We start from the raw sequence: 19,158 nt of genomic DNA on the forward strand, positions 1-19,158 counted from the left end.
AATTTATAAAAACCATGTGGGATTGCAACATGAAGAGAAAAAGGAAGAAGAGAGATACTGCATCTAAGGCAAGATTTTTTTTTCTGCTTATGTCAAGTAGGCTAAAACTATAAAACTCTTAGAAGAAAATACAAGGGGAAAGTTTCATGACATTATATTTAGCAATAATTTCTTGGATATGAAACCAAAAGCGTGGGCAACAAAATTAAAAATTGGACTGCATCAAAATGAGAAACTATTGTGCATCAAAGCTCACTACCATCAGAGTGAAAAGGCAACCCACAGAAAAGGAGAAAATATTTGCAAATCATATATATGATAAGTGGTTAATATCCATAATATATAAAAAACACCTACAACTCAACGACAACAAAAAAAAACCTGATTAAAAAATGGACAGACTTGACATTTCTCCAAAGAAGATATATAAATGGTCAATAACAACATGAAAAGGCACAACATCCCTGTGAAATGGGTGTTATTGCTTTTACACAGAGGATGGAATGGATTTTCAGACAAGTTAATAATGTTCCCAACTGATTCACTTTGTTATAAAGCAGAAACTAACACACCATTGTAAAGCAATTATACTCCAATAAAGATGTTAAAAAAATAAAAAAATAATGTTCCCAAGGTCACACAGCTAGAGCTATCCTAAATCCAAAGAGGTCTTAAGCACTAGATTATACTCTACTAAGAAGAGCTTCTTGAGGTCCAGGATTATGGATGTACTTTGTTTCTGTATGCCCAGACCTAGGTCTTGGAAGACACCTAATAAACAACAGTTGAATTAAAAAAAAGAATAAAAAGAACATGAAAAGATGCTTAACATCACTAATCATTAGGGAAATGCAAGTCAAGACTACAGAAATACCACTTCTTACCCATTAGAATGGCTCTTATAAAAAAAAAAAAGACAAAAGAAAAGAAAATAGCAAGTATTGGCAAGGATGTGGAGAAATTAGAACTATTGTGTGCTATTGGTAAGAACGTAAAATAGTGCAACCATTATTCAAAACAGTATGGCAATTCTTCAAAAAATTATAAGTTGAATTACCAACAATCCCACTTCAATATACACAAAAAGACTTGAAAGCAGAGTCTCAAAGAAATATTTATACACCAATGTTCATAGCAGCACTATTCACAAAAGCCAAAAGATGGAAACAACCCAAATATCTACTGACGTATAAATGGATAAACAAATATGGTATATACATACAAAGGACTACTACTTACTCTTATAAAGGAAAGAAATTCTGACACATGCTACAACATGAATGATCCTTGAGGACATTATGCTAAGCAAAAGAAGCCAGTCACAAAAAGACAAATACTGTATGGTTCCATTTACATGAAACACTTAGAATAGTCAAATTCATAGCCAAAAAGTAGTATGGCAGTTGCCAGGAGCTGGGGAAGAGGGTACGGGGAGTTATTGCTGGGTACAGAGTTTCAGTTTGGGAAGATGAAAAAGTTCTGGAGCTGGATGGTGGTGATGGTTGCACAACAATGTAAATGTACTTAATGCCACTGAACTGTACACTTAAAAATGGTTAAAATGTGGGCTTCCCGGGTGGCGCAGTGGTTAAGAATCGGCCTGCCAATGTAGTGGACACGGGTTCGAGCCCGGGTTCGGGAAAATCCCACATGCCGCAGAGCAACTAAGCCTGTGCGCCACAACTACTGAGCCTGCGCTCTAGAGCCCGTGTGCCACAACTAGTGAGCCCAGAGCCCGTGCTCCGCAACAAGAGAAGCCACTGCAATGAAAAGCCCGTGCACCGCAACGAAGAGTAGCCCCCTCTCGCGGCAACTAAAGAAAGCCCACGTGGCAACGAAGACCCAACGCAGCCCCCCCCAAAAAAACTTCCTCCTTCTAGAACTTGCAATCTCTTTAAAAAAAAAAAAAAAAAGGTTAAAATGTAAGTTTTATCTTATGTATATATTACCACAATAAAAAAAATTGGGCAAAGGCTTTGAACATTTTTCCAAAGAAGACATTAAAATGACCAATAAGCAAATGAAAAGATGCTCAACATCGTTAGTTAATAGGTAAAAGCAAACCAAAACTATGAAATACCTACTAGGATGGCAATCATCAAAACAACAGATAATAACAAGTGTTGACAAGGATGTGGAGAAATTGGAACCCTTACCTATTGCTGGTGGGAATGTACAGTGGTGCAGCTACTTTAGAAAATAGTTTGGCAGTTACTCAGAATGTTAAATATAGAGCTACCACGTGACCATCAATTCCACTGCTAGGTAAATACCCAACAGAAATGAAAGTATATGTCCATACAAAAACATGTGCATGAATGCAGCATTATTCATAATTGCCAAAAAATAGAAACAACCCTGTTATGTGTCCCCTTATAATTCGTATGCTGAAGCCCTAACGCTCAATGTGAGAGGATTTGGAGGTGGGAGTCTCTGGGGGATAATCAGGTTTGCATGATGCCATGAGAGTGGGGCCCACTTAATGGGATTAGAGAGTTCTCTCTCTCCTTCCCCCGCCACCCCACCATTGAGGATACAGCCAGAAGGTAGCTATATGCACACCAGGAAGAGGGTCCTCACCAGGAACCAAGTCTGCCAGCACCTTAATCTCGTATTTCTCAGTCTCCAGAACTATGAGAAATAAATATCCGTTGTTTAAGCCATCCAGTCAATGGTATTTTGTTATAGCAGCCTGAGCTGACTAAGACAAATCCAAATGCCCAGAAACTGTAGAAAAGATATACAAAATTTGGTATATTCATACAATGGAATATTATTTAAAAGGAATGAAATGCTGATACATGCCACAACATGGAAGAACCTAGAAAACATTATGCTAAGTGAAAGAAGCCAATTGCAAAGGACCGCATATCCTAAGATTCCATTTATATGAAATGTCCAGAATAGGCAAATATATAGAGACAGAAAGTAACTTATTGATGGCCTAGAGCTGGGGAATTGAGAGAAGAGAATGAAGAATGACTGCTAATGAATATGGTGTTTCTTTGGGGGTGAAATGGTCTAAACTTAGATTGTGGTGATGGTTGCACAACTCTATGAATATAATAAAATCCATTGAATTGTACACTTTGGGTGTATGTGAATTAAAATCTTGATAAAAATATTCAAAAAGTTTTAAAAATCACTCTAATTGAGAGAAGAAATGATATATATGGTCACTTATGGAAGGCACATACATGTGAGAAGGAATTATATATTCAAAAACAAACACTTATGTCCATAGATTCATTAAATTCCTTTTAGTAATGATCTCACATTGGAGGTAGGAAAAGGGTAGCAGGTGTGCCTTTTGTGTGGATATCTTTCTGTAGAGTATTGGTATGATGACCTCTCCTTGGAAGAAAGGGGATTATAGTCATACTGGCTATGAAAACACCTTTTGCTTGAAATGTACAATGAATCAGAGATAAGTCTGTATGAAACATCTTTTTTTTTCAATACACAATGAATCAAGAGTAAATGTGTAAGTGTAATAAAATGTCGGATTAGAAAGATGTCCTCAAATATTACCAAATTCTGTTACTCAACATTATATAAATTTTTTGAGCCTTGTGGGATGATGGACTGTGGGTGGGAGAGGCCAGAAAAACTGAGACTCTGTGTTCCACAGAGGACATTTCATTTGCATCAGTACTGACAAGATGTCCCTATTCATTCCCCTGTTTTAAAAAAATGAAAACTTGGAACCACAATAATAATTAATTCACAGCCCAAGAGAGGTTCTTAACATCACATTCCTCACAAGCAATTTCATAATAGGCTCTTTCCTTTTTCAGGTTCTTATTGTTAAGGGGTTTGTGCGTTAGGGAGTATTTGAATAAGCTAGCCCTTAATTTCTCAAGATAGTCCAAAAGTTATTGTGAAATGACCATCTAAAAATTAACAATAGTGAAGTCTAAGACAGAGTTTAGTTGAATAGAGGAAAGTACAATCAAGCAATGAAATTGTGAAATTCAGGATAAAATAGCATTCTTTAGTCCATGAACTTAAAATCATTTTCATAAACACGTGCCATCAAAAAAAAGTATTTCTGGAGAAGTAATTCCAGAAGGGAATGTGGGATGTTCAATGGGGAAAAATAGGAGGATGAAAAGTCCTGCCAAGTGACCTTGAATAAAATCATTTAACCTCTCTGGCCGTACCATTCTCCCCAAGAAAATATGGATCACAATCTGTTATGGACTGAATTGTGTCCCCCCCAAATTCATATCTCACTATATTTGTAAATAGGGCCTGTAAAGGGATAATTAAAGTTAAATGAAGCCATAAAGGTGGGTCCCTAAGCCGATATGACTATTGTCCTTACAAGAAGAGGAAGAGACACCAGGAAGATGCGGATACAGAGAAAAGTCCACGTGAGGACACAGCGAGGAGGTGGCCACATGCAAGCCAAGGCAAGGTCTTAGAAGAACCCTAACCTATCGTCTCACCGATCTTGGACTTCAGACTCCAGACTGTGAGAAAACAAATTTCTGTTGTTTAAGGCAGCCAGTCTGTGGTATTTTGTGACGGCAGCCCTAGCAAACTAACACACAAATCTATGCCCTGAAAATCTGGCAAGGATTTTAGGGAGTTTGAGAAAATATATGTGAAAATCCTTGGTAAACTATGAAGTTTACTAAAAATAGAAGATTTTTATCTTGATGGGAATCATCATACACTTTCATACATAAAGAAGAGTCCGCTTAAGGAAAATGCTTCACAGAAGAAAGACTAAGGAAAAACCTAAAACATTGGTTTATGTTTGTTAGTTGATTTGTACTAGCAACTCCTCCCAGTTTATGAGGTCTTATATCTGGCATAGTAGGAGATGAATTCCCACTTTAAAGTGAAAACAACTGGAAGACTAACTTATTATTGTAAGTAAAAAAGAGCAAAGACCTTGATAACATTGCTTCATTTAAATACACTTAGTAATTGATGTCAGCAGTATCGTGGGTTGCAATTTATTTATCTCACAGAAGGTTACTTATTTCTGCAGATAATAATATCTAACATTTATTAAGTCCTTACATATGCTACTTCTGAGTATTAGTTCAATTAATTAAACCTCTGATGTAGTACTGTTATTATTTTCCCAATTAAAATATGAAAATATTGAGGGTGGGAGATAGTAACTGGGGAAAATGAGACCCAGACTGTAGTCTGTCCCTTCATGCACTGCTTTTAGTTATTAAAAATTCTTCTACAAGGCCAGGATTGACAGGAAATGTGTTGTAGAAAAATCTATATCAATGCTATTTGGCAGTATTACTCATCACATCTACATATTTCCATGCTCACACACATTTATGGTTGTATGATGTAAATATATGTATATTTCCATTAAAAATAGAAACCTCCATAATGTGCCTAAAGTTTTTATTCTATTTGAGCTCAATCTATGTATGGCTGACTTCCAACAAAAGCTAGATATTTAAAGCTTGAGCAAATGGATGCCTTGTTCTACCATATTTTAACTACATAGGGGTACATAAAATGCATGTTTTTATTTATTACTCTTACTTCAACACTGATATAAAGCTCCTAAACCTAGCAAGCCAGAATATTTTAAATCAAGAGGAGTGCTTTGGATAATCTGAAACTGGAAATGCTGAATATAAAATAGCTATAGAAAACATAAACATTTATAAAGCATGTAGTGATATTTCTTAACATCTATTTAGAGAATTTTAGGCATGCTAAACACATATAATTTCTGCCCCTTTGTGTTGTTCACTTCCATTGTAGTCTGTGAGTATTTGACTATATAGAAGCTTCTATAACAATACAGCTGACAGAATGCAAATTGACTAGTGTCATCTGAGAACTTAGATTGTTCTAGCCGTCAGATCCTTCTTTTTCTCTGCTGGTTCTTTCTGGGCATTACTTAAACATGCACAAGTCTAGCTCATCTTTGAAAAGCAAAATCTCTCTCTCAACACCATGTCCACTCTCTGTCCAGGGTCTCTATCCCTCTTGCAGTCCAGCCCCTTGCAAGAGTGGGTCACACATTCATTGATTTCATTTTCTTTCTTTGTTGTTCATACTTCATTTTATCCTCTTTGCAGCATCAGACACTGGTGCTCACTCTCTCCTTGAAACACTTTCTCTTGACTCCTGTAACATGCCTTCTCCTTCTAGATCCCTTCAGAGACTCCTGTTCCCTAGACTCTCTCCTCAGGCTTCTCTTACCACCTTCAATTGTCCCTGACTTATCTCCTTCCATGATTCAATCACCTCCCATATTCTGATGAGTCCCAAACTTAGCAGTAGCACCAAATGTTTCTCTGGATGCCTTCGGACATCTCCACCTGGAGTTCCCTCAGGCATCTCTAGGTCAACGTCTTCCCCTACAAACTTGGTCTTTTTCCTGTATTCCCTGAACTTAGCACATAAATAGACTCTCCATTCAACTTTTTGCCTGAACCAGAAATTTGAACAGTATTCTTGACTCTGCCTTCATCCTGATCCCCTAACCAATCAAATCTAATCAGTCACCACAATCCATCAGCTCAACCTCCTAAGGTCCCTTGAATCCATCTCCTTCCCATTCCCACTCTCACTCCCTCAGTTCAATCTTCTCATTTTTTCCTAGGTTAAGGCAGTGGCCTCTAAAACTGCTCTTCCGACTCCACTCTTGGCCCCCTCTTCCCACTCTTCACACTGATGCCAAATGGTCATTCTAAATCACAAATCCAGTTGTGACATTCCCTTTAAATTCCATGGTTGGTTCCCCAAAGCCTATAAAGTCCAAAATTCCAATAATGGTATATATGGTATACCTGGTCCTTCAGGATAAGCAATTGCTTCTTTCCCCACCTCACTGCTAGACTCTCCCACCTCCAACACCCTCCATGCTTTAGCCAGAGTCATCTATATTTCATTTACAGAAATCAACTTAGTCTCTCTTTCCTCCGTGCCTTTGCACATACTGTTGCTTTTGTCTGGAATGCCCTTTGCACCAACCTCTTCACTTGGCTGCATCAAAACTCAGATCATGAGTTAAAGAGTTAAAAGGCTAAAGAAATGAGGACAGTGGTGACCTCAAGCAAGGAAGGCTGACCTAGAGAACAAAAGTTCAGACCTATGAGATCCCTAAGGGACAAAAAAGCTAGATTAGAAAGTACTTCATTTCCCAAAACTCAACTCTGTCAAAATCTTTTGTAAAGGGGTGTGTGTGGGGGGGGGGTGCGGGTGGGTGTGTCTGCATGCACTTTTGTGAGGAAGGTTAGCAGTACAGGCAGAGACCTAAATAAGGAAGGGAACTATTATCCCTCCCCATTCCCTCCTTCTCCTACCAAAGCAGCAGACCCCAGAGACACCTTCAGTGTGGGCTTCAGAGTAGAAAGAGATGCACCTGGAGAATGACCCAGCTGATCCTTCCAACCTCTATCTTCACAAAAAACAATAGCCAACACACCCTATGGCCCAAAATCGTAACATTTTCAATCTGGGACTACAAAACACAATGGTTTGGCACCTAGAAAGTCCTCAATAAATATTTGTTGAATGATGGGACAAACAGAAAGTAAATAGGCAACATGGGCAAAATGTTGATGATTATTGAAGTTGGGTAATGAGTTTAAAAGGTTCCAAAATCAAAACTTGTTTTTAAACGCTGTAAAATCCAAATTCAAGTTATGTGTTAAGAATATTTAGTAAACAGTAAAAAGTAGTTGCTAAACAGGAGATATACAAGATATTCCTCATTTCTGAAGATAATAATAATATCAGAGTGGTTAGAGGACTAAATAAGATCATGTGTGTTTAAGTTCAGCACACAGCCTGGCACTTGGGAAATATATAACAAATGCAAACTCTTTTCACTATTGGCTGATCTTGGCTTTGAGCCCTGTACTCAACAGAGTCTATGGCCATTAGACTAAATGCTAGCAAGTGGGAGATCTCCCTCTAATGTCTCCCAGTGCCTTTATATAGCAGTGGTTACTTGACAAAGTTTATTTTTCCACTGAATATAGTAACACCTCAATTAATTGGAAAGGGTTACTTTATCAGAGCTAGCTAGAATCTCTGAAGGGCAAGATATACCTGACATTACTAATCTGTTTTCTATGTATCCTTTTCCCTGCCTCCCCATCACCGCCCAAACTGTACACAATTTCTCTGCTATCCCAGGGGCTAATGAAGACTCCAAAAAGCCACAGCCAAGCAAGTTCTCTTCTAAGACAGAGCAGATGCACTAGAGAACAGTTGGAGAGGTGGAGGGGGCCATAATTAGTTCCAGGAAGGATCAGGAAGTAGAGGGGAAGAGACTGAGCTGAGATCTTCTGGATCCTCACTTTTTCAGCCCTCATCACAGTTCGACAAGCCCACATCCAAAAGTTCTGGACATTTGTCAGGGAGCCTCAACAGAGGGTGAGGTTCAAAGACTCCTCCAGTCTCTAGGATGGAAACAGAACCAATGAGGAATTTCCCTAGTCAGGGCAGCATTTGACAAGCCACCACTGTTATACCTGCTTGTTATAATTTTTGCTGCTCAAGGCACTTCTATAATCCGCAATGTAGAGAATATGATTAAATCTTCCTGTTACTGCCTTGGATTCTTGCCCAGCCTCGAGGCCATTATTCTGAGCTTCAGTTCTTGCTGCACTTAACTGCTGATTGAGAAGAAAGTGTGAAGATGGCAGCTGAATATATCACTGAGCCTAGAAAATACCCTGGAAGTCAGTCCTTTGAAAGATTCCTGATAGACTCATTACTAAATCTGTAAGTCTTTAAAAATAAATCACAATTAACAAAAGGCTCATTTTTTTTTCTTTTACAATAGTATATAATTGAGTCTTACATTTGCACACTTTGCTAATTAGGACTTTAAAATTATTTAAATGATAGTCTGTATTCTAATATTATGGAATAAAAATGCCACTGGAGGTGAGGGGAAGGAGAAAAGGTAAAAAATGTCCATTTGATTTGATTTGTATTGAATCAATGTTTCTTCAGTGCTATAGAAACAATTTTTTTCATGCAGGTAATTTCAGATTTTAATAAAAAGTAATAAGATCCTAACGTAAGAGAAAACATTTATATTACATAAACAATGATATATTACCTAAAGCTGCTTGTGAAAATTTTAGGTATAAAAAAGGCACATAAATTAATAAATTAATACACATGGGACTTCCCTGGTGGTCCAGTGGTAAAGAATCCACCTTACAATGCAGGTGACCTGGGTTCAACCCCTGGTCAGGGAACTAAGATCCCACATGCCATGGGGCAACTAAGCCTGCGTGCCACAACTACTGAGCTCGCATGCCTCAACTAGAGAGAAGCCCGGGCACCACAACGAAGAGCCCATGCACCGCAACAAAAAATCCCGCATGCCACAACTAAGACCCAACGCAGCCAAAAATAAATTAAATAAATAAATAAATAAATAAATCTTTAAAAAAAAGAAATTAATACACACAATTTAGATACTTTCATTAGTGTTAAGTAAACAACTCCAATACTCCGATTCTAGAAGACTAATTCTGACAATAGATAAAACAGAATTAAATGTATGTTAAGCAAGACATTTCAAAAGAAATGTTAGTAATTTAATAATAAAGGCTACCATTTATCAAGTACTTAGTGTGTTCTGGGCACAATGCCTACCTCTTTAGGTACTTTGCATTATTTAATCCTCTCAATAACCCTGTGAATAAGGTACTTTTACTTCCTATTTTTTAATAAAAGAAAATGGAAACTCAATGCAATTAAAAACTTGCTAAAAGTCGTGTACCTAGTTAGTAGCCTGTGACTTGAAAATAAATCAGTTTATATTGTCCACAAAACTACACGATCCACAAGGACGGGAACCAGTATATTCTGTCCTCCACTGGCACATATTACGTGTTCAACAAATAGTGAAAGAGTGCATGTGCACATACCTATATTCCTAATTTTGTTACTAATTTTGTTCCTTTGTTACTAAAGGAGAAACGTACATATGTAAACTCACACATTATTGTAAAAAGAACTTTTTAAATGGTTTTAATTGCCCATTTATATTCATTACGTGAGTTCTTTTTCAAGGGTGACCAAGGCCTCTTCCCCATTTGAAACGCAGAGGTTTGACAAACTGACCTAGTGATGTGGCTAAGATAATATTTTGGGGCATTAACTTTTTCTCTCAGGTTTTCCCTTCCCCTTTCTCTCCACAACTCTGCCCCCATTTCAGGGCTTGGTTCTGTGTCACTGCCTCAGGGAAGCACCCGGCAGGGCAAACAGCAAACATGCCAACAAATCTTTCAGATTTTCATTTTTTCAAAGCCCAGGTAGCCACTAACCAGGAAGAGACCATGAGAACAGAGACGTCAAAGTACAGTCCACCAGAACTGATAACCAAGTCCTTGTTCACCACCAGAACTGATAACCAATTCCTTGTTCACCAATCCTCAGGCCCTTTTAATGTAGACCCTTCCCATTTGTGACAATAGGGAAAGAAAGAGGGAAGGAGTGAGTCCAGGAAGTCTTCAAGCTAATTATTTTTCCACTTACCAGGCAAAGGCTCACAATCAGAGATTAAGTTCATGGACAGCAAGTAAAAAGACTACTATTGCTTCACACACGGATCTGTGAACTCAGATTCATAAGCACTACAATTATTTTTGTCTACTTATTCCTCCTGAGTCAACCACACACCTTTCATTTTAAGCCGATGAAGAACTACCAACTTTTCTATTTCTAATTTGTTCAAAAATCAAATTCAGGAAATTGGTAGGAGACCAAGAATTTACGTAGCCCAACTCCACCCTTTGATAAATCATACAAAAAAGCAAAACAAGGCAAGGAACAAGTGATTTCCAAAGCTCACAGGGAGAAACGTATGGAAATTTAATAAACCACATCACAGAAAATCCACCACCTCTCCAACTGCAATGAAAAATCAGGCCTTTACTTTTTTTTTTTTTTTTGGAATCAGACACTGTATTTTTAGAGAGAGCAGAAGCACTCTACTAAACCGAACGGAACGAAAACTCCCAGTACATTCTGGAACGATATTCTGGCCAATCCGCCTGCCAGCAGAGGCCTTACCGGGCCTGGGTTGGTGCGCGCAGCGTTTAGCTCTCCCTCCTCTTCATTGAAGACACTTGGAGAAATCCTCCAATGAGAGACGCTTAGAGGTAGGGGGCGTGGTCTCAAGGGGCGGAGAATTTGACTCCGGGATAGTGAAAATCGTGTGCTGATTGGCCGGACTTCTTCCCTCTACGGACCAACCCTCTTTGGACCGCAGGAGCCATCCATCGTAAGACTTACACCAATCAGCGGCGAAAATGCCTCCCATGTGCCCCTCCCACCGCAGCGAGAAAACCCCGCCCTCCAATATATTACTCAGGAGGCCAGGCGCTGCCCCTTCGACTCCGAGCTGACCCCGAGGAGGGCAGTGTCGTCTCGGCGGCGCTGTAGAGCCCTCCACCCAAGACAGCTCCCCCTCCCCGGGCCTTTCCCGTCTTGCCCGTGAGCCCTCTCGCCTCGTAGACCTCTCGGTTCTAATATCTTGGGGTGAGGTGAGAGCAGGCCCGGGGAGGGTGGTTGCCGCTGAGGAGCTGCACTCGCGATCAAGGTGAGCTCGGATTTCGAGGTTGACCTCGGAGTGCGGGTAAGGAGCAGGGTTGGGGGGCGCGGGGTGAGGGGTAGGTCTCGAGCCCTTTTCCTCGGTTAACTCTCCCCGAGCAACAAGTTCAGGCTAGTACGAGCATGGAGGGGCGGGGCCAGATCCTACCTCCTGAGACGTCTTAGTGTCTTATGGGCCAGGTCCCAGGCACCAGCCCAGGGGCCAAAGAGTTGGACCCCTGAAGTTTGCGGTTCTCTATCTGCCCACCCTTTCCGTCGCGCAACCCCAAGGATTCTTTCTGCCTTCCTGTCTTTCGGTTGTTGGGGGGAGGGACCGTCCGTGTGTCCAGGGCTTAGCCTGTGCCCGCCACAGGCACATAGTAGATGTTCAGTATTGTCTTAAATTAATGAAACTCCCAGATTCCTCTTGCAGGCTGGATTACCTCCCGCCCCCACTGCGTGCGCCCATAACTGCCTTTAAGCTTCCTTTCCTAACATCAATAAAAGTTAACAGTTACTGAGCAGTGAGTGCCAAGCACTATGCTAAACTCTTTAGTTGAATCACGTTGGTTAATCTTCACAGCCATTCAAAGAGGCAGATTATTGCCTCATTTTACAGACTAGAAATAAGCTCATTAATATTGCCCAGTGTTTATTAGGCACCTACTGTATGTGCTAAGTACCTGTGTACCTATATGATCTCATTCATTCCACACAAGTGTCTATGAAATAGGTAATAACCTTATACCCACTTTACAGATTAGGAATTGAGGACTAAGAAAAATTTACTAACTTGAACAGTTCACATTGTTAATAAATGGCAGAATACGTGCTACCATCTAATTTCAAAGTTTGGGCGTGAAGATTTGCATTTTTTTTCTTTAAAAAGGCATGGCTACTGCCCTCTAGGGACTCACAATTTAGGATGTGACCAACTGGTTGGGGAGGGGGAGAAAAACAGATGGCATTTTGCAGTGACTTAGATTCACTAATAGCATTGAGGGAGGGGAGACGTGTTATAATGCACCTGGCACAACACAAGGCAGGAAGGGCTGTTCTTTCACTCCTTTCTGGGCTTTGTTCTATATATAGATGATAGAGGTAGTGACAACAACTGACTCTCAGAAACTGCTACACCAGCTGAATGCCCTGTTGGAACAGGAGTTGAGATGTCAGCCAAAGGTCTGCGGCTTGAGACTAATTGAATCTGCACACGATAATGGCCTTAGAATGACTGCAAGACTGAGGGACTTTGAAGTAAAAGATCTCCTTAGTCTAACTCAGTTCTTTGGCTTTGACACGGAGACATTTTCTCTAGCTGTGAATTTACTGGACAGATTCCTGTCTAAAATGAAGGTACGTCTAAAGCTACATTACCCTATTTCGTGGTTTTGTTCAATGTGTTTTGGAGGTGGTATTGCTAGCTTTGGGCTGGTATTCATAACTTGACCTTTTTTGTTTTCAGCCAGTAGCCAAAACATTATGGTAATTCTGTGTACTACAGCACTGATGAAATCCTTCCTTTTAATTAAGAGTGATGCATCATTTATTCAACTTACCTTCTGACATTGAAAAATAGTCTAATATCAAATAATTAATTGCAGAGTCTCCCAGTAGGAGAGCTGGCTGTTGTTTTTAAAAGTCTTTTTTGATAGGTTGGGTGTTTTCATTTATTTACTGTTGTTTCTAAATTTTAAGAAATGTGTTAGAGGCAGAATGCTAGATTGTGGGTTAAGAATTAGACTATATTTCTTTTTTTTTTTTCCTTTTTGTTGATACTGTCAACCACCTGGTCAATAGAGTATATTTCTTGATCTCTATTCATATAGAATAAAGTTCTAATTGTTTTAGCCTTAAATTTACCCAAGTCGTGCTTATGCTTGTCATTTCCAGCCTAAGTTTGCATGCGTTAGAGAGAGAGTATCTTCTGAAGGAGCATTTATACATAGTTATTTCCCTGTATTGGATAAGCAGGACATCTGTGTAGCTTTCAGAGCTTAATTGTTAAAAATACATCTGACTTCTCTGTGTGCCAGTGGTCATTGGTAGATAATGAAATAACGTGACAGTTAAAATGCAACTCATCTTTTAGTCCTCAGTACCTAACAGAATGCATCATATATGGGAGGAACTCAATGTGTATTGAATGGATCAAGAAACTTTTTCAATAGCCTAATTAAACAACTCTTTAGACACCATGTGCAGGCACTCCCTTTGACTATAAATGTTACATAGATGAATGACATACATCTATCCCTTAAGTGTATTATAATCTTAGTGGCAGTAATGTTTGCACTAATAACTATTATATAGTACAAGGAATAATAAGAAAAATGATTACATTATACCTCAAAAGAGGCATAAATGTATTGCTGAAGGGGTTCTAAGAAGAGGAGAGCACAAATACTGGTAAAGGCTTCTTAAAGTTTCCGTTGAGCGGAACTTAAAGTGGACAGAATTTTGACTGTGACAAATTTTGTAGACATTCAGAAAATGATGAATAAATTTAAAATATTGGTAGTGAATAGAGCTTTACAGGCAGAGTAAACAGTATGTGCTATAGTATTTGAAAACATTTTACATGTGTTGCTACAAAGAAAACAGCCTGGAAAAACACAACATTCTGGAAAGAAATTTTGTGCGTAAGCTGTAAGGTATTTCAGTCCTCATATAAGCCTTTGACCTAGTAGCTTATTGCTTATCGTTCTGCAGTGATTTAAACAAACCAAAAGAAGTAAGAATTGTTCCGTGCTGAAGCCACACATTACACTGAAACTTAGTCTGTTTACTCAAAAATTGGTTCCAAGTGGGTACATATGGTTAAGAGGCTACAGTTGAGGTATCAGTGGATCTTGTTAAGTCCTTCACAGCTGAGAAATATACCTCAAAGATACATTTTCTTTTTTAAAATTTTTATTTATTTATTTATTTATGGCTGTGTTGGGTCTTCGTTTCTGTGCAAGGGCTTTCTCTAGTTGCGGCAAGTGGGGGCCACTCTTCATCGCGGTGCATGGGCCTCTCACTATCGCGGCCTCTCTTGTTGCGGAGCACAGGCTCCAGACGCACAGGCTCAGCAGTTGTGGCTCACGGGCCTAGTCGCTACGCGGCATGTGGGATCCTCCCAGACCAGGGCTCGAACCCGTGTCCCCTGCATTGGCAGGCAGACTCTCAACCACTGCACCACCAGGGAAGCCCCAAAGATACGTTTTCGAAGTGATGGGTTGAGTTCTAGATTATCCTTTATGTTTTTTTAACTGAAATAAGGCAAAGACATGGACTTACTGTCTTTTTTAGGTACAGCCCAAGCACCTTGGGTGTGTTGGACTGAGCTACTTCTATTTGGCTGTAAAATTACTGTCTTTTTAGGTACAGCCCAAGCACCTTGGGTGTGTTGGACTGAGCTGCTTCTATTTGGCTGTAAAATCAATAGAAGAGGAAAGGAATGTCCCATTGGCAACTGACTTGATCCGAATAAGCCAGTATAGGTTCACGGTTTCAGACTTGATGAGAATGGAAAAGATTGTGTTGGAGAAGGTGTGTTGGAAAGTCAAAGCTACTACTGCCTTTCAGTTTCTACAACTCTATTATTCACTCCTTCAAGAGAACTTGCCCTATGAAAGGTATGTGGTCTTTGCTTTTAACAAAGCAGATTTGGAAATCAGAATGATATTGTCCGGATGTTACATAAAATCAATATCCTGGGAGAATTCCAATCAAAATAAGTAAAATGACAGCTAAGCTCCTTGAGTTTCACTTCACTCTCCAGCAGAAGTGAGAAGACTTTCAGTCAAAAGTAGCTTCTTGAAGTCTGTGAATTCTTAAGATGGACATTTCAACTTTTTTTTTAATTACGTTTTCCATTTATAGACTAGTTAACTTATAGAACCTAGTAGGTAAGCATCTAACACAGATTTATGGAAAAAGGAACTTCAGATTCAAAACTAGATTTATTAAAATGAAAAGAAACCTTGGAAGTTGTAGCATGATACTTTTTTTTTTGGCCCAAATCAGTTAAAATTCATATGTGGTATCCTTAAGAAGTTAATGTTTCTGAAGGAAGGGAAATTCTTTACTTCAAATAATTCACTTTCTATGATAAGTGTGCATAAACTTCACTTTAAAATTGACTTATTTTTCTAAAAATTTCTTTTGACTTGATGTAAAATTATCTATATAAAATTAATTTCATTTTCTTTTTAAAGGAGGAATAGCCTTAATTTTGAAAGACTAGAAGCTCAACTTAAGGCATGCTACTGCAGGATCATATTTTCTAAAGCAAAGGTAAATATTTTATAAAGATTAAACCTATTTATATACCTACTTTTATATTCAACATTTACTTTAAAATTGATCTCTTTTAGCCATCTGTGTTGGCATTGTCTATCATTGCCTTGGAGATCCAGGCACAGAAGTGTGTAGAGTTAACAGAAGGAGTAGAATGTCTTCAGAAACATTCCAAGGTATGTACAGGTCATAGCCTAAATCCTGTTCACAGCTGTAAAAGAAACTAAACCACTTGTTCCTAAAGTAAAATGAGATGTCCCATGTTTATTTGAAACTTAAGTAGCTTATCCTCAAATTTTTTTGACGAGGAAACACACATGTTAATAAGATTGCAATTATTACTATAATTAAATACTGTAGGACTTTTATTTTAAGGAATATATTTTTTTAATTTATGCACAGATCAATGGCAGAGATTTGACTTTCTGGCAAGAGCTCGTATCCAAGTGTTTAACTGAATATTCATCAAACAAGTGTTCCAAACCAAATGTTCAGAAGTTGAAATGGATTGTTTCTGGGCGTACTGCACGGCAACTGAAGCATAGTTACTACAGAATAACCCACCTTCCAACAATTCCTGAAATGGTCCCTTAATTGGTAAATTTGGTTCATAGTTTTTCTCCATGTAGAGAAACTTTTCTAATGCTATAATTTTCTTCTGCAATTCAAGAATTTAAATCTGCATTATTTTCAAAATAAACAAAATGGAATTGGACTAGCAGAGGGGAAAATGACTTCACTGATCTAGTCAGCTAGTATTTGAGGGCATTTACTGCATTCAAGGTACAACACCCTAAGAGTAAGGAATCCTCTTAACCTTTGATATGTATGTTAGCCATTTCATTAAATTTTCAGCTTAAAAAGCAGCATCCTTAATAACCTGAACTTTAAAAGTAGCACTAAAACAGCATTTTTTTTTCCAATTTCACATCATTTTGCTATATGTAGACTTAGGCTTTGGCTCATTTAAAGTTACACAAGCCTGAGTAAGGGAATAGGACCAAAAGTTTGAACCATACATTGAACTAATTTGAGACTGTTAGCTTATTAGCAAAATCAGTATGAACTCGGGTATTGTACTTAAAAAGTAAGTTGTGACAGGTGGTCTCTACATTGAGTGTCTAGAAACTGCCAGGATGTCTCAACTGGATAGTGTATCATTCATTATACGTCTCAACTGTATGTGTATCATTGCTATAGTAGTTGAACACTGAAAAGTATTTACATGCATAAAAAAATGTAAGCCTCCTCACAAATATGATATACACTCTTGCCATCTAAGTTTAATTCATGTTTTCTTTCTTTCTTCCTACTCAAAACTAAATATTAACATAGAACACATCTACATAAGACGTGATTATGGATCTTAGATATTTTAACAGGTAGTAATATTTGTGTTTGGCAGACTTCTGATAACTTGATTTTTTTGTTTATTAAATAGGATTCTTACAGCAACAAAAAACTCTTCTGAAGCCTTTCTCCACAATCCTGAGCTGTGGATTCCATAATGTTATAACGGATTTAAGCTGTGAAGCCTCAAAACATCACAAGTAGATTAACATTGGTGTTCTCAGATTTGGGAAAACTGCCTAATTAACGTTACCCTATAGTGGAATTACTCACATTTGAATTCACCTGTGAAGCATACAAATCAAAGCTAACAGCATAAATGTGAAATGCTAATGACAAGCCTGGGAAGGTAAACTGTGAATCTTCATTTCTAACATTGATCCAACTTTCTGTATTGGGTCAATATATTGTATTTAGGTGGTGTTAAAAATGGTAACCTACTTAATTTAAATTTAAACTTCAAATTTAAATATGAGGTTTACATCAAAACCACCACTTCACAAATGCACTTTTAAGGCATAATAAGGGTCAGTATTCTAGGCAGTGAAAATGGTTTCTTAGCACCCATAATGCAAGTAATATATAATCCAGAGATGTGGACTTTATTGCTACATGGGAATCACATTTAAATTTGAGGGCATTTTATATAAAGCAAAACTACAGACCTATTAATTTCAGCATATTAAGTTATCTTTAATATTTTCCTATTAAACAGGTGATGTTTATATCCATGATTTTAAGTTTTATACAAAATTTACTGCCTCAGTCTAGTCCCATCAAGAAAATTAGAAAATTAGTTTTTATTGTAGTAATAACTCAAAACAAATTAACGTCACTCTGAAAACTTTCTGATTTAACACTCCAGAAGTTTTTACTAAGCACTGTTTTTATGAAACTGTCATTGCTTCTAATTTAGAATTTTGCTTAAAAGGGAGAGAATATACTTTCATTAATTGCCCCTACTGTGCCAAAAGAAAGTATTAAGAAAGGTAAGTAGGCATCTTCATAATTATAAGGTTGCTGAGGTAGTGTTCAGGATTTCAGTGAACCTAAGGAGATCTGTGTTAAAGTGTTATAAACAGTTAGTGGAATGTGTAGCCTGAATCCATCCAGGATGGCTGTACCCAAATTTGACATCATGTTATGGAGAGATATGCATTGGAAAATAAACCAAAGAACCACAGTGTATCTTATACTTTTGTAAACCATGTTTTATGGATAACTTTCCAGTTTTCCCAAAAGACTGATAAATTTCAATATTTTGAATACATCAGTGTTAATTTTGAGTTGGCAGAGGTAACCTAACCAACTACCATTATGTTTTGGTACTAAGGGATATACCTTTCAATAAAGTTACTGAAATGCATTCCTTTGCTGGGTGGTTTTCTATTTGTTTCTCTTCTAATTTAATTAACTGTTTTGGCACTGTGATAATAGAACCACAATAAAAAGCTGTCTTCACTCACTATATTTAAATTTAGCACTAAAGATGCATGGTAGGAGAAACAAAATTTCTTATAAGAGTATGGCTATTACCTGACACTTTCCTTTCTAATGGTTTTTTAAAGATAGACACAAGATGATGACAATTAAATATGCTTAATATGCATTAAAAAGTCGGTGTTTATATACTATTGGTCGCTTTTATTATTTAGATTCATCACTACTATGGCTATCCATAATACAAATTCACCCTCAGATTCAGCCCACCTGAAGTTCTGTGCAACCCTATTATCTAATTAAACAGTATTCCAGCAGGTGGTTGTTAATCTGCTTAGATCACTGGTTAATTATTATTGGAACTCAAACAATATATGACTTTGAACTGTTCATGTTTAAACTAACAAGATATAGAGTAGACACTACAGAATTACTGATGAAAGAAAAGCTTCTATAAAAGAAGGTTCCTTTGGTATTTGACTCAGGTTAGATATATTTAATAATCCCTCTTTTCACAAGTGCTGT

The 19,158-nt window shown here is 38.0% G+C and overlaps 1 protein-coding gene and 1 long non-coding RNA gene across 6 annotated transcripts in view; one reads left to right on the top strand and one right to left on the bottom strand.

Moving 5' to 3' along the window:
* Positions 1–11,103, bottom strand: part of LOC133090130 (uncharacterized) — a 402,534-nt gene extending 391,431 nt beyond the window's left edge. For both annotated transcript variants that reach the window (XR_009700783.1, XR_009700782.1), the window contains exon 1: positions 11,041–11,103. This is a non-coding gene — a long non-coding RNA (uncharacterized LOC133090130). The remainder of the gene's footprint in view (positions 1–11,040) is intronic.
* Positions 11,104–11,352: 249 nt separating this feature from the next.
* CCNG1 (cyclin G1) lies at positions 11,353–18,559 on the top strand. 4 transcript variants are annotated; one of them, XM_061188429.1, is made up of 8 exons: positions 11,353–11,569; positions 12,652–12,915; positions 14,926–15,179; positions 15,762–15,840; positions 15,921–16,019; positions 16,246–16,370; positions 16,420–16,440; positions 17,285–18,559. In XM_061188429.1, the coding sequence occupies exons 2-8, from the start codon at positions 12,652–12,654 to the stop codon at positions 17,349–17,351; spliced, it is 909 nt and encodes a 302-aa protein (XP_061044412.1). In that variant the 5' UTR covers positions 11,353–11,569; the 3' UTR covers positions 17,352–18,559. The 4 variants fall into 4 exon arrangements, with proteins under 4 accessions (XP_061044412.1, XP_061044410.1, XP_061044408.1 ...); XM_061188427.1 differs by having other exon boundaries at positions 11,353–11,605; positions 16,246–16,440; XM_061188425.1 differs by having other exon boundaries at positions 16,246–16,440.
* The last annotated feature ends 599 nt before the right edge of the window (positions 18,560–19,158 follow it).

This window comes from Eubalaena glacialis, chromosome 4, assembly GCF_028564815.1.
Source record: "Eubalaena glacialis isolate mEubGla1 chromosome 4, mEubGla1.1.hap2.+ XY, whole genome shotgun sequence".
Classification (NCBI taxonomy): domain Eukaryota; kingdom Metazoa; phylum Chordata; class Mammalia; order Artiodactyla; family Balaenidae; genus Eubalaena; species Eubalaena glacialis.